Source organism: Piliocolobus tephrosceles, chromosome 6 (genome assembly GCF_002776525.5).
Source record: "Piliocolobus tephrosceles isolate RC106 chromosome 6, ASM277652v3, whole genome shotgun sequence".
In the NCBI taxonomy this organism is placed as follows: Eukaryota; Metazoa; Chordata; class Mammalia; order Primates; family Cercopithecidae; genus Piliocolobus; species Piliocolobus tephrosceles.
Genome location: NC_045439.1, coordinates 114,513,153 through 114,528,355, shown reverse-complemented (window position 1 = coordinate 114,528,355; position 15,203 = coordinate 114,513,153). Strand labels below are relative to the sequence as shown.

The window sequence follows — 15,203 nt, the reverse complement described above, 5'->3', positions numbered from 1 at the left end:
TCTGCAGAAGTTTCTGCTGCCTTTTGTTCAGCTATGCCCTGCCCCCAGAGGTGGAGTCTACAGAGGCAGGCGGTCCTCCTTGAGCTGGGGTGGGCTCCACCCAGTTCGAGCTTCTGGCCACTTTGTTTACCTACTCAAGCCTCAGCAATGGCAGATGCCCCTCCCCCAGCCAGTCTTCTGCCTCGCAGTTCCATCTCAGACTAGCAGTGAGCAAGACTCCCTGGGCGTGGGACCCGCTGAGCCAGGCGTGGGATATAATCTCCTGGTGTGCCATTTGCTAAGACCGTTGGAAAAGTGCAGTATTTAGGTGGCAGTATCCCGATTTTCCCAGTACAGTCTGTCAGGGCTTCCCTTGGCTAGAAAAGGGAAATCCCCCGACCCCTTGCATTTCCCAGGTGAGGCGATGCCCCATTCTGCTTCCACTTGCCCTCCGTGGGCTGCACCCACTTTCACACCAGGCCTAGTGAGATGAACCAGGTACCTTGGTTGGAAATGCAGAAATCACCCATCTTCTGCATTGATGACGCTGGGAGCTGCAGACTGGAGCTGTTCCTCCTATTCGGCCATCTTGCAAGGGTTTTATCTTAACTTTATAGCAGACATCAGAAGGAAGAAGCAGGGAAGAGAGAGAAACAGAATGAAGACAGACAGACAGACAGACAGACAGACATAGATATGCACTAACAGTACCATCTGATTCCATCCTAAGTGCTTTAAAATCTGTGGAACCCTCTTTTGTTCCCAGTCGTTCCTAAGTGAACTCAGTCTGGTTAGTTCTGCTTCTTATTATTTTTTTATTTTTTAATTTTCTTTGAGACAGAGCCTTGCTCTGTCACCCGGGCTGGAGTGCAGTGCAGTGGTGCAATCTCAGCTCACCTCAAGCTCTGCCTCCTGGGTTCACACCATTCTCCTGTTTCAGCCTCCCAAGTAGCTGGGACTACAGATGCCCGACACCACGCCCAGCTAATTTTTTTGTATTTTTACCAGAGATGGGCTTTCACCGTGTTAGCCAAGATGGTCTTGATCTCCTGACCTCGTGATCTGCCCACCTCGGCCTCCCAAAGTGCTGGGATTACAGGTGGGAGCCATCATGCCCAGCCAGCTCTGGTTAATTCTTTATAGCATCATTAAGATGGAGTGACTGGAAGCCCATTTAACTGTTGACTCCATTATACTGAAGAGTCAGTGTTTGTCCCTAAACAGCAGATATGTATCCAGAGGTTTTGACGAACTTGTATTCCTTTTTGTTACACACACACAGACACACACACACACACAAAGTCCTGGGATACATGTGCAGAAGTCACAGGTTTGTTACATAGGTATACACGTACCATGGTGGTTTGCTGCACCCATCAACCTGTCATCTACATTACGTATTTCTCCTAATGCTATCTCTCCCCTAGCCCCCAGCGCCCAACAGGCCCTGGTGTGTGATATTCCCTTCCCTATGTCCATGTATTCTGATTGTTCAGCTTCCACTTACGAGTGAGAACATGTGGTGTTTGGTTTTCTGTTTCTGTGTTCGTTTGCTGAGAATGATGGTTTCCAGCTTCATCCATGTACCTGCAAAGGACATGAACTCATCTTTTTTTAATGGCTGCATGGTATTCCATGGTGTGTATGTGCCACAGTTTCTTATCCATTCCATTATTGATGGGTATTTGGGTTGGTTCCAAGTTTTGCTATTGTGAACGGTGCTGCAGTAAACATGCATGTGCATGTGTCTTTATAGTAGAATGAGTTATAATCCTTTGGGTATATACCCAGTAATGGGATGGCTGGGTCAATGGTATTTCTGGTTCTAGATCCTCGAGGAACCGCCACACCATCTTCCACAATGATTGAACTAATTTACAGTCCCACCAACAGTGTAAAAGCATTCCTATTTCTCCACATCCTCTCCAGCATCCATTGTTTTCTGACTTTTTAATGATTGCCTTCTAACTGGCATGAGATGGTGTCTCATTGTGGTTTTGATTTGCATTTCTGTAGTGACCAGTGATGATGAGCTTTTTTTCATATGTTTGTTGGTGTGTAATGTCTTCTTTTGAGAAGTGTCTGTTCATATTCTTTTCCCACTTTTTGATGAAATTTTTTTTTCTTGTAAATTTGTTTAAGTTCTTTGTAGATTCTGGATATTAACCCATGTCAGATGGATAGATTGCAAAAATTTTCTCCCATTCTGTAGGTTGCCTGTTCACTCTGATGATAGTTTCTTTTGCTGTGCAGAAGCTCTTTAGTTTAATTAGATTCCATTTGTCAATTTTGGCTTTTGTTGCAATTGCTTTTGGTGTTTTAGTAGTGAAGTTTTTGCCCTTGCCTATATCATGAATGGTATTGCCTAGGTTTTCTCCTAGGGTTTTCATGGTTTTAAGTCTTATGCTTAAGCCTTTAATCCATCTTGAGTTAATTTTTGTATAAGGTTTAAGGAAGGGGTCCAGTTTCAGTTTCCTGCATATAGCAAGCCAGTTTTCCCAGTACCATTTATTAAATGGGGAATCTTTTCCCCATTGCTGGTTTTTGGCAGGTTTGTTAAAGATCAGATGCTTGTAGATGAGTGGTGTTATTTCTGAGGCCTCTGTTCTGTTTCATTGGTCTATATATCTGTTTTGGTATCAGTACCATGCTGTTTTGGTTACTGTAGACCTGTGGTATAATTTGAAGTCAGGTAGTGTGATGCCGCCAGCTTTGTTCTCTTTGCTTAGGATTGTCTTGGCTATATGGGCTCTTTTTTGGTTCCATATGAAACTTAAAGTACCTTTTTCAAATTCTATGAAGAAAGTCAGTGGTAGCTTGATGCAAATAGCATTGAATCTGTAAATTACTTTGGGTAGTATGGCTATTTTCACGATATTGATTCTTCCTATTCATGAGCATGGATTTTTTTTTTTTCCATTTTTTTTGTTTCCTCTCTTATTTCCTTGAGCAGTGGTTTGTAGTGCACCTTGAAGAGGTCCTTGACATCCCTTGTAAGTTGAATTCCTAGGTATTTTATTCTCTTTGTATCAGTTGTGAATGGGAGTTCACTCATGATTTTACTCTCTTTTTGTTTATTATTGGTGTATAGGCATGCGTATGATTTTTGCACATTGATTTTTTATTGTGAGACTTTGCTGAAGTTGCTTATCAGCTTGAGGAGATTTTGGGCTGAGACGATGGGGTTTTCTAAATATATAGTCATCTGCAAACAAAGTCAATTTGACTTCCTGTCTTTCTATTTGAATACCCTTTCTTTCTTTCTCTTACCTGACTGCCCTGGCCAGAACTTCCAATACTATGTTGAATAGGAGTGGTGAGTGAGGGCATCCTTGTCTTGTGTCAGTTTTCAAAGGGAATGCTTCTAGCTTTTGCCCATTCAATATGATATTGGCTATGGGTTTGTCATAAATAGCTCTTATTATTTTGAGATACGTTTCATCAATACTTAGTTTATTGAGCGTTTTTAAAATGAAGTGGTGTTGAATTTTATCGAAGGCCTTTTTGCGTCTATTGAGATAATCATGTGGTTTTTGTCATTGGTTTTGTTTATGTGATGGATTATGTTTATTGATTTGCATATATTTAACCAGCTTTGCATCCCAGGGATGAAGCCAACTTGATAATGGTGGATATGGTTTTTTTTTTATGTGCTGCTAGATTTGATTTTCCAGTATCTTATTGAGGATTTTCGCATTGATGTTCATCAGTGATATTGGTCTGAAATTTTCTTTTTTATTGTGTCTCTGCCTGGTTTTGGTATCAGGATGATGCTGGCCTCATAAAATGAGTTAGGGAGGACTCCCTCTTTTTCCATTGTTTGGAATAGTTTCAGAAGGAATGGTACAGCTCCTCTTTGTACCTCTGGTAGAATTCAGCTGTGAATCCGTCTGGTCCTGGTTTTTTTTGGTTGGTAGGCTATTAATTACTGCCTCAATTTTGGAACTTATTGGTCTATTCATGGATTCAACTTTTTCTTGATTTAGTCTTGGGAGGGTGGATGTGTCCAGGAATGTATCCATTTCTTCAAGATTTTCTAGTTGATTTGCATAGAGGTGTTTTTAGTATTCTCTGATGGTAGTTTGTATTTCTGTAGGATCAGTGGTGATATCCCCTTTATCATTTTTTATTGTGTCTATTTGATTCTTCTCTCTTTTCTTCTTTATTAGTTTGGCTAACAGTCTATCTATTTTGTTAATCCTTTGAAAAAACCAGCTCCTAGATTCATTGATTTTTGAGGAGTTTTTTGTGTCTCTATCTCCTTCAGTTCTGCTCTGATCTTAGTTATTTCTTGCCTTCTGCTAGCTTTTGAATTTGTTTGCTCTTGCTTCTCTAGTTCTTTTAATTGTGATGTTAGGGTATCGATTTTAGATCTTTCCTGCTTTCTCCTGTGGGCATTTAGTGCTGTAAATTTCTCTCTAAACACCACTTTAGCTGTGTCCCAGAGATTCTGGTATATTGTGTCTTTGTTCTCATTGGTTTCAGAGAACTTCTTTATTTATGCCTTAATTCATTATTTACCCAGTAGTCGTTCAGGAGCAGGTTGTTCAGTTTCCATGTAGTTGTGCAGTTTTGAGTGAGTTTCTTCATTCTGAGTTCTAACTTGAATGCACTGTGGTCTGAGAGACAGTTTTTTATGATTTCCATTCTTTTGCATTTGCTGAGGAGTGTTTTACTTCCAATTGCTAACTAGAATAACCAGTTTAGAGAAGAACATAAATGACCTGATGGAGCTGAAAAGCAGCACGAGAACTTTGTGAAGCATACACAAGTATCAATAGCCTAATCGACCAAACAGAAGAAAGGATATCAGAGACTGAAGATCAACTTAATGAAATAAAGCATTAAGACAAAATTAGAGAAAGAAGAATGAAAGGGAACCAACAAAGCTTCCAAGAAAAATGAGACTATGTAAAAAGACAAAACTTATGTTTGATTGGTGTGCCTGAAAGTGACAGGGAGAATGAAACCAAGTGGAAAAACACTCTTCAGGTTATTATTCAGGAGAATTTCCCTTCCCCAACCTAGCAAGACCGGCCAACATTCAAATTCAGGAAATACAGAGAACACCACAAAGATATTCCTTGAGTAGAGCAACCCAAGACACATAATCATCAGATTCACCAAGGTTGAAGTGAAGGAAAAAATGCTAAGGGCAGCCAGAGAGAAAGGTCGGGCTACCCACAAAGGAAAGCCCGTCAGACTAACAGCAGATCTCTCTGCAGAAACCCTATAAGCTAGAAGAGAGTGGAGGCCAATACTCAACTTTCTTAAAGAAAAGAACTTTCAACCCAGAATTTCATATACAGCCAAACTAAGCTTCATAAGCAAAGTGAAAGAGAAATAAAATCCTTTACAGACAAGCATCCAGACCTGTTTTACAACAGCTCCTGAAGGAAGCGCTAAACTTGGAAAGGAAAAACTGGTACCAGCTATTGCAAAAACATACCAAATTGAAAAGACTATTGACACTATGAAGAAACTGCATCAACTAACAGACAAAATAACCAGCTAGCATCCTAATGACAGGATCAAATTCACATATAACAATATTAACCTTAAATGTAAATGGAGTAAATGCCCCAATTAAAAGACACAGACTGTCAAATTGGATAAAGAGTCAAGACCCATCAGTGTGCTGTATTCAGGAGTCCCATCTCATGTGCAAAGACACACATAGGCTCAAAATAAATGGATAGAGGAATATTTACCAAGCAAATAGAAAAAAAAAGAGGAAAAAAATGCATGCATGGGTTGCAATCCTAGTCTCTGATAAAACAGACTGTAAACCAACAAAGGTCAAAAAAGACAAAGAAGGGCATTGCATAGTGGTAAAGGGATCAATGCAACAATAAGAGCTAACTATCCTAAATATATACGCACTCAAGAAAGGAGCACCCAGATGCATAAAGCTAGTTCTTAGAGACCTACAAAGAGACCTAGACTCCCACACAATAATAGTGGGAGACTTTAACTCTCCATTGTCAATATTAGACAGAACAATGAGACAGAAAATTAACAAGGATATTCTGGACTTGAACTTAGCCCTGGACCAAGTGGACATAATAGACATCTGCAGAACTCTCCACCCCATATCAACAGAATATACATTCTTCTTGGTACCACATCACACTTATTCAAAGTTGGATTCTTAACCTTCCAAAGCACACTTGGTCTCTCTCACCAGTAACTTTGTTTTTTTCTTTCTCATCAATTAGGATGATTTAGAACACCAGTAATGTTGATATAGCATTGTTTCCAGTTATTATTGTGTTTAATTCTCTTTTCAGCAATTGATATAATTTTCTTTTTTTCTTTCTTTCTTTTTTTTTTTTAAGATGGAGTCTCGCACCGTTGCCCAAGCTGGAGTGCAGTGGTGCGATCTCGGCTCTCTGCAAGCTCCACCTCCCGGGTTTATGTCATTCTCCTGCCTCAGCCTCCCAAGAAGGTGGGACTACAGGCACCCACCACCACGCCTGGCTAATGTTTTGTAGTTTTCACTGTGTTAGCCAGGATGGTCTCAATCTCCTGACTTTGTGATCTGCCCACCTCTGCCTCCCCCAAGTGCTGGGATTACAGGCGTGAGCCACTATGCCCAGCCAATTGATATAATTTTCTATGGGAGGATTTCTTTCTGAGGTGAGCAAGATAATGATTCATTTCTAAATTAATAAAACATATTCTCTTTATGACTGTAATCACTTGTGTAGTCTGTTAGAAAGGAGCAAGAGGTCAAAATAGTGACTCATCCAAGAATTATTTATATTTCCTCTTGAAACACTGTCTGTGAGTACATTTTAGGTGAATTTACCTTTTAAATTATGTTTTCTTTCTGCTGATACTAATATTGATAGGTAATCCTTGATCTTATAGCAAATTATATTTAAAACTCAGGAATTTTGGGGGTGGCAGGAGAAAGACAGAGGAGACCTAAAATACACCAGTGCTTAATAGAAAATTATATTTGGTATTGTTTTTGTTAAACATCAGACGTTGAATAGATTATTTTCTTTTGATGCAAGTATATTTCTAAATAAAGGAGAATCAGTAGCACTAAATATTAAGAGCAGTGTGAACATTAAAAATAGTTAATTTTTTAAAGTCTTATTTGACTTTATATCGATATGCTCATAATTGTAAGGTATAGTATTATTTCTCCAGCTATAATCTTGAGCAGGTTTTGTTGCACATGTTTATTAGGCTCTAGCACGGAAGTTCTCAATCGAGCAAGAGAATTAGATACAATCTGTGCCCTGGGGACTAGAATTCATAGTTGAGTTGTTCCACATTGGTATAGTTATGATCAGTCTCACACCTGGAATCATCAGTTTTAAATGTTTAACTACTCTGACCTTTGACCCAAATCCAGATATGCAGTCATAAATAGATTTTCCTCTTAATAGGAGAATTAACAATATTCTAAATAATTATTTTGTAAAATGTTTACATATTTGCCAGTGTCTGCCAGACAGTTAACCTTTTATAGTAAATTATAGTAAATCTCAGCTGATAAGAAGCCTTTTAAAAGGATTACAAGTTGTGATTAGCATTTAAACAATATTAGTTAATCGTTTAGACTTAGACATTTACTTTAGAAAATGGATAGAGAATTCTTGGCCAGGCGTGGTTGCTCACGCCTGTAATCCCAACACTTTAGGAGGCTGAGGCAGGCGGAACATGAGGTCAGGAGACCATCCTGGCTAACACAGTGAAACCCTGCCTCTACTAAAAATACAAAAAATTAGCCAAGCATGGTGGTGGGCGCCTGTAGTCCCAGCTACTCGGGAGGTTGAGGCAGGAGAATGGCGTGAACCTGAGGCAGGAGAATGGCGTGAACCTGGGAGGTGGAGCTTGCAGTGAGCCAAGATTGTGCCACTGTACTCCAGCCTGGGCAACACAGCGAGACTCCATCTCAAAAAAGAAAAAGAAAAACAAAAAAAGAAAACTGATAGAGCATTCTTGATGGGCTTCTTGAGATAGGCATTTTCTCCTCAGAAAATAATTCCATTTATTGCAAACTAAACTTTATTTTTTCTGCTGTTGACATTTCCTTACAGTCAGTAGAGGGAGCACAAGTTTTCTATCAGTCTCTTAATCACAAACTGAAGTGACATCATTAATGATGGTATAAAGGGAGAAAATTCTAGACTAATTCATATTGGCTCATGTTTCTGGGAAAAATTAAAATTTAACAGGTAGAAAGCCAAGTGTTAGAAAGATAAAATGTAATATCCGGTTTCAGAGACCATGTGTTGAGTGATACAGTAACAAGAATCAACTGACATAATTCCTTTAAAATTTAAAAATCTGGGGCCGTGTGCGGTGGTGCACGCCTGTAATCCCAGCACATTGGGAGGCAGAGATGGATGGATCACCTGAGGTCAGGAGTTCGAGAGCAGCCTGACCAACAAGGTGAAACCCAGTCTGTACCAAAAATTAGCTGGGGGTGGTGGTGGGCGCCTGTAATCCGAGTTACTCAGGAGGCTGAGGCAGGAGAATTGCTTGAATCTGGGAGGCGGAGGTTGCAGTGAGATGAGATCGTGCCATTGCACTCCAGCCTGGGCGACAGAGCAAGACTCCATCTCAAAAAAAAAAAAAAAAAAGGCCCTTCACAGTGGCTCATGCCTATAATCCCAGCACTTACTGGCTGAGGCAGGTGGATCACCTGAAGTCTGGGTTCGAGACCAACCTAACCAACATAGAGAAATCCCATCTCTACTTTAAAAATACAAAAATTAGCCGGGCATGGTGGCGCATGCCCATAATCCCAGCTACTTGGGAGGCTGAGGCAGGAGAATTGCTTGAACCTGGGAGGCAGGGGTTGCAGTGAGCTGAGACTGTGCCACTGTACTCCAGCCTGGGCAACAAGAGCGAAACTCTGTCTCATAAATAAATAAATAAATAAATAAATAAATAAATAAATAAATAAATAAAATTTAAAAATATGGGCTATCAAAGCAAACCTGGACAAATGGGATCACATCACATTAAAAAGCTTCTGCACAGTAAAGGAAATATCAACATGAAGAAACGACCAGGAAATGGGAGAAAATATGTGCAAACTACCCAACTGACAAGGGATTTAGAACCAGAATATATAAGGAGTTCCAACAACTCTATAGGAAAAAATCTAACAGTCCAGTTTAAAAATTGGCAAAAGATCTAAATAGACATTTCTGAAAAGAAGTCATACAATGGCAAACAGACATATGAAAAGGTGCTCAGAATCATTGCTAATCAGAGAAATACAAATCAAAACTACAGAGAGATATCATCTCACCCCAGTTAAAATGGCTTATGTCCAAAGTCAGGCAATAACAAAATAACAAATGCTGGCAAGGATGTGAGAAAAAGGGGACCCTTGTCACTGTTGGTAGGAATGTGAATTAGTAAAACCACTATCGAGAACAGTTTTGAGGTTCCTCAAAAAACTACGAATAGAGCCACCATATGATTCAACGGTCCTACTTCTGGGTATACACCCAAAAGAAAGGAAATCAGTATACTAAAGAGATATCTCTGCTCCCATGTTTATTGCAGCACCATTCACAATAGCCAAGATTTGAAAGCAACCTTGGTGTCCATCAACAGATGCATGATTAAGGAAAATGTGTTATTTATACACAGTAGAGTACTATTTAGCCATAAAAAGAATGAAATGCTGTCATTTGCAACAACATGGATGGAACTGGAGGCCATTGTGTTAAGTGAAATAAGCCTGGCCAGAAAGATAAACATTGCATGTTCTCACTTATTTGTGGGATCTAAAATTAAAACAATTGAACTTATAGACAGAGAGAGTAGAGGATAGTTATTCGTGGTGGGGAAGGGTACTGGGGTCGGGGGGAGATGGTAGTGGCTAATGGGTACAAAAATAATAGTTAGAAAGAATGAGTAAGACCTAGTATTTGATAGCACAACAGGGTGACTATAGTCAACAATAACTTAATTGTGCATTTAAAAGTATCTAAAAGTGTAATTGTATTGTTTATTACACAAAAAATAAATGCTTGAGGGGATGGATACCCCATTTTCCATGATGTGGTTATTACATATTGCATGCCTGTATCAAAACATCCCATGGACCCCTTATATATATATACCTACTATGTACTCACAAAAATTCAAATAAAATTTAAAATAAAAATCTGGGTTATGCTAGATTAAGGACTAAATTTAATTTTACTGGAGGTTATGTTGTTTCTTTATGCATTATTTTCTTATCATAAATTCTGAAATTCATTCTAGGGCTATCTGAAATGATTACTTATATGATATATGAAACTTACACACTATACTAAACTTTGATATACTATACAGCAAAAGAGGTAGTGGTTTATGTGTGAACCAGTTATGTTTTTATCTTCTTCAACAAGGATTAGAAATTCTTTTTTTCAGGGCAACACCCAGAGGCTGATTGTATTGTGATTAAGGACTTAATCATTAATTAAGAACATATATTTCAGCAAAATACCCCATATATTTCTACAAATAGTAGACAAAAAAAATTTGTACTAAAAAAAGTTATATAAATATAGTTCCTTGAAATGTTTACATGCTTCATGAGCATTTGACAGGACATGAAAGATGATCACTGTCTTGTCAAATGTTGTTATTAATTTGTTCAAATGGTGCTATTCAGACTATTCTGCAAAGAAACTCAAATAGCATAGATGCTTATTTGTGTTACTGTGTGAAGATGAATTAAGTACAGAGAAAACCAAGCCAGTTTAATCCCCCTCTCTAGTATCTTACAGCTATTAAAATAATGTCCTCAAACATTTTTATAATTTTTTTAAATGTAACAGCTGTTTAAGTTAAATAGGGCGTATGGAAATAGATTCAATTTATAAAGGAGTTAATTGAGATATATTGAGACTTAGTTAGTTATTCAAGGTTATATATTATATTAAGACTGTCATCACAACCAGAATCTGGAGCTCTTGACTCCTAGTGCAAGGAGTTGCCAACTTAAAGTTTATAATCTAGGGGATATGATCATCTAGGGGAGATGATTCTGAAAATATAAGAACATTGCTTAAATTGCTGATCTTTTGTTAAGTGCCTGTTTTGTGCAAAATATTATGTCATTACTTTTGTTTGATAGAAAGATGAAAAATATCATAATTGCCCTTGAAATTACATTGTGTAATGGTGATACAAATAGTAGACAAAAAGTATTTAAAAAGTAACGTGTTTATATCATATGAAAGCTAAGAATACTTTTTAGAGCCAATGCAGTAGAGAACACCCTACATACTAATACATAGTGAAGGAGAAGATTTGGAGGAAATAGCCTCCTCTGATTATGTAGGAAGAGAATAGCTCTGAGATTGATGACTAATACCTCTTAAATAAGATTCTTAGGGCAGTTAGGTTGAGCAGAGGTAGTTCTAAAAGCTATTTATAGTTAAGATGGAATGCTAAGTAGTGTAATCATAGAGATAGCTGAGTCCTTGGAAACTATCTAGTGCAGGCACTAGTTTTACAGTTAAAGAAACCGAGACTCAGAGTGATTCTGAGTTATTCGTTTGAGGTTAGTTATACAGCTGGATACAGCCAAAGCTGGAATTTGATCCCTTCCAAATGACTGGATATGAAAAAAACTAGGAAACAGATTAATAACAGAATCTAGAAGGTGGCAAATTCTGGAAGTGTATTGGAGGTGTAGAGTATAATTTTTGCCAAGATGTAATTTCCGTCAGTCTTTGCAAGAGGGGAAAGAGAAGTGTTAATTTTTGGTTTCTTGGGTGAAGTCAATCAAAATAGGCTGTAGTGATCCATGGAACAGTTTGAAAAGTAGGATGAGCTGCCTGATAGCCTTTAGGAAAATGACCTTCCCAGCAACTTATAAGGCATTTTATTAGTAACAATAACAAATGTAATAATGATGATATTAACAGTGATAGCTATCATTTATTGAATGTTAGGCATCATGTCAAGTAACTGTGTATAGTAGTTTATTTAGTTATTCTAACCCTGTGACCTAAGTATTTATATGCCATTTTGTCGATGAAGAAACAAAAACTCTGATAGGTTAAGTCATTATCTAGTCACACAGGTAGTCAGCTGTAGAATCAAATTTTGAATCCTGATCTCTTAGAATTCTAAAAATAGTGTATCTCAAACTTGAGTAATGAATAGGCCCTTCTTCTAAAGGAAAAATAATCTTCCCACACCCCATACTGACTTATTTTTATTATAAGATTACTTAACTAGGTATAAACACAAATTCCATACGTTTTTAGCTCGTACTATATAGTTTAAAAATTAAATTAAATACAAGCAAAACTTACAAAATCAGTAAAATTCGAATTTATGACATTAATTTAATGTAAAATATGTTTTTTCCTGAAATGAAGATGCTGATTGCAAGATGAATTTATAGCTAACTACTACTGTATAGGTTCTTTTGAGTTTGGCATGCCTATACTGCCATGTGCTTTGTGATAACTTGGTTCTCCCACCACTTTTCTCTATTCAAACTTCTTCAAAATATCCCTTCAGGCAATACTGTCTATTATCATTAGACCTTCACTTGGTGTAATCAGTTATTTATTGTTAATCTTGCCTCTGTTTTCATTAGTTGTGTCAGACTGCCGCTTGATACCAATTTAACAGTTTGGGGCTCTGAATTGTCGTAGCATTGTGTATTTAGTTATAAGGTGATGATCAGCCATGTGATCTATATTATGTTTATGTTAATTATCTTTTAGGTTATCATCTAGAGGGAACCACAAAGTTAAAAAAAATTCACAGACTCTGCCAATCTTAACCAGGCCTTTGTTGTTTCGACCTAAAGAAAAATTGTACTGCACTTTTTGTCAAAACTCTATACCCAGTACTACCTGGTTTCTGTAGGGTAGTAGTGGAGATCCAGAAAATTTGCCGTCTCCATCCATTTCAGTTCAGGCCTCTAACATTTTGCATCCGAATTTCTGCCACAGCCCTCAGTTTTATTCCCAGCAAACTGCTTTCCACAGTGTGAGCTTTTAAGAATATAAACTTCTAGGACTCAGCTTAAGAATCACATCTTCCTGGAAACTTTCCTCTATTGCTTCTCCTATGTCTAGCTTCCATCTGTCATACTTCACCATTTTCTCTCCTAGATTGAATTAGTTAGCTTTTCTTCCTGTTTCTTCTTTATAACTCCATAACACTTTGTGCACACCTCTGTTATGATGCTTAGCATATTGTATTGTGATCCTTATTTTTTCAGTCTCCCAAGTAGAATATTAACAGCTTCTTCCTCCTCCTCTTCTTCTTCTTTCTTCTCCTCCCCCTTGTTCTCCTTCTTCTCCTCCTTAACATATTGTATTGTAATGCTTAATTTTTCAGTCTCCCAAGTAGACTATTAACAACCTCGTCCTCTTCCTCCTCCTCCTCCTCTGCCTCCTCCGCCGCCTCGTCTTCCTCTTCTCCTCCTCCCCCCCTCTTTCTCCTTTCCTTTCCTTCTTCTTTCTTTCTTCTTACTTCTTCCTTCTTTCTTCCTTCTTCTTTCTTCTTCCTTTTTTTTTTTTTTTTTTTTGAGATGGAGTCTCACTGTATTGCCCAGGCTGGTCTTGGACTTCTGAGCTTAAGTGATCCCTCCGCCTCAGCCTCCCAAGTAGTTGGGATTACAGGCACATGCCACCATGCCTGGCTATTGGACTGTTAATTTGAAAGTAAAGCCTACCTCGTCCATCTGTATAACTGCACGTTATCTGAATGGGAAGAAAGTTCCACTGATAGAGTTATGATCCTGAATCACTGATTAGTCAGTTGTGATTTTATTTTTTTTTTATTTTTTGTTTTGAGATGGAGTCTTGCTCTGTCAGCCAGGCTGGAATGCAGTGGTGTGATCTTGGCTCACTGCAACCTCTGTCTCCTGGGTTTCAGTGATTCTCCTGCCTCAGCCTCCCAAGTAGCTGGGATTGTAGGCACGAGCCACCATGCCTGGCTAATTTTTGTATTTTTAGTAGAGACAGGGTTTCACCATGTTAGCCAGGCTGGTCTTGAACTCCTGACCCCAAATGATCTGCCCACCTTGGCCTCCCAAAGTGCTGGGATTGTAGGCATGAGCCACCATGCCCAGCCCAGTTGTGGTTTTAGAAGTGAGGATTCAAAGGTAGGCAAAAACAAAGTCGACATTTTCTTGTCTTTCTCATTCATTTGTGTAAAATGTATGTGAGTGACCTAAGTAGTTAATGTAATAGACTATTTGCGCATGTAAGCAACATAATGTTGAAAGTAATTTCTCCATAAAGAATTAAAACATAATAGCATTTTGTTTATCTTTGGCTAGGTGCTGTGATTGTCTCCACGCCCCAGGACGTCGCATTGATGGATGCACACAAGAGTGCTGAGATGTTTCGCAAAGTCCATGTGCCTGTAAGCATTTACAGCTTCACTGTTGAAAAATATAAAACTCTTCTAACTGAAGAAGCAAGTCATTGAAAAATACAGTTGAAGTTTTAGTTTAGTCCTGTGCAGAAGTCTTTATGAAAGTCCTAGTTTATCGTTATGGTTACTTTAAAAACACACTTATAGGTGCAAATGCATCTATACAAGATATTAGTCCAGAAAAATTCCAAGACACCCTTTAGGTAAGAGTTTTCTATAGAAGTACTACTTCTCTCATACTTGCAGCTCTCACTGACCAAAAAAAAATTACAAGAGTGTTTTAGGAAATTATTTAGATAGACAGACTTGAATAGATCACTTATGGGGAAACAGATGAAAAAAGATTACTTTTTTCCTTCTGCCTCCTACAGTTCAACTCATTTATAGCTCACTTCTTCTAGGAGGCACTTCAGGATTTTCTGCCCAATTTGGTGGGATGAAAGTTAAAAATAAAATAAAAATAAACAAAATAATTAAAGTTAGATGGAGTCAGAAGTGAAGTCAGTAAACAAATTGCATGCTATTAAGGAACTTAAATACATGCTAGGGGTGTACCATGACTTTTCTAGCAGCCAAAGGAAAAGAAATATAGTATCATTATAAAACTGTGCATTTCTGCAAAGTTAAAAAAAAATAAAACTGGATGCTCAAGGGAGACAGAGCTGAGACCAGAGAGAAATATCTTCCCTAAGTTCTTAGAAAGAAGAACCTGTGTATGTAATGAACACACTCTCATCACCTTCTTTACAGTAAATACAGAGTTCTTCCTTCTAGTGTGCCTCAACAAAAGCAGGTGGAATCGTGCTGGAGTACAATTTAAAACAAACATTTCAGTACAGTGC

General features: G+C 38.2%; 1 protein-coding gene across 1 annotated transcript in view; it reads left to right on the top strand.

The window, feature by feature from the left end:
• The window catches only part of NUBPL (nucleotide binding protein like), a 282,697-nt gene that overhangs the window by 231,268 nt on the left and 36,226 nt on the right, over window positions 1-15,203 (top strand). The window contains exon 8 of the mRNA XM_023227424.3: window positions 14,264-14,349. Within this exon, the coding sequence (XP_023083192.2) occupies window positions 14,264-14,349 (86 nt within the window). The remainder of the gene's footprint in view (window positions 1-14,263; window positions 14,350-15,203) is intronic.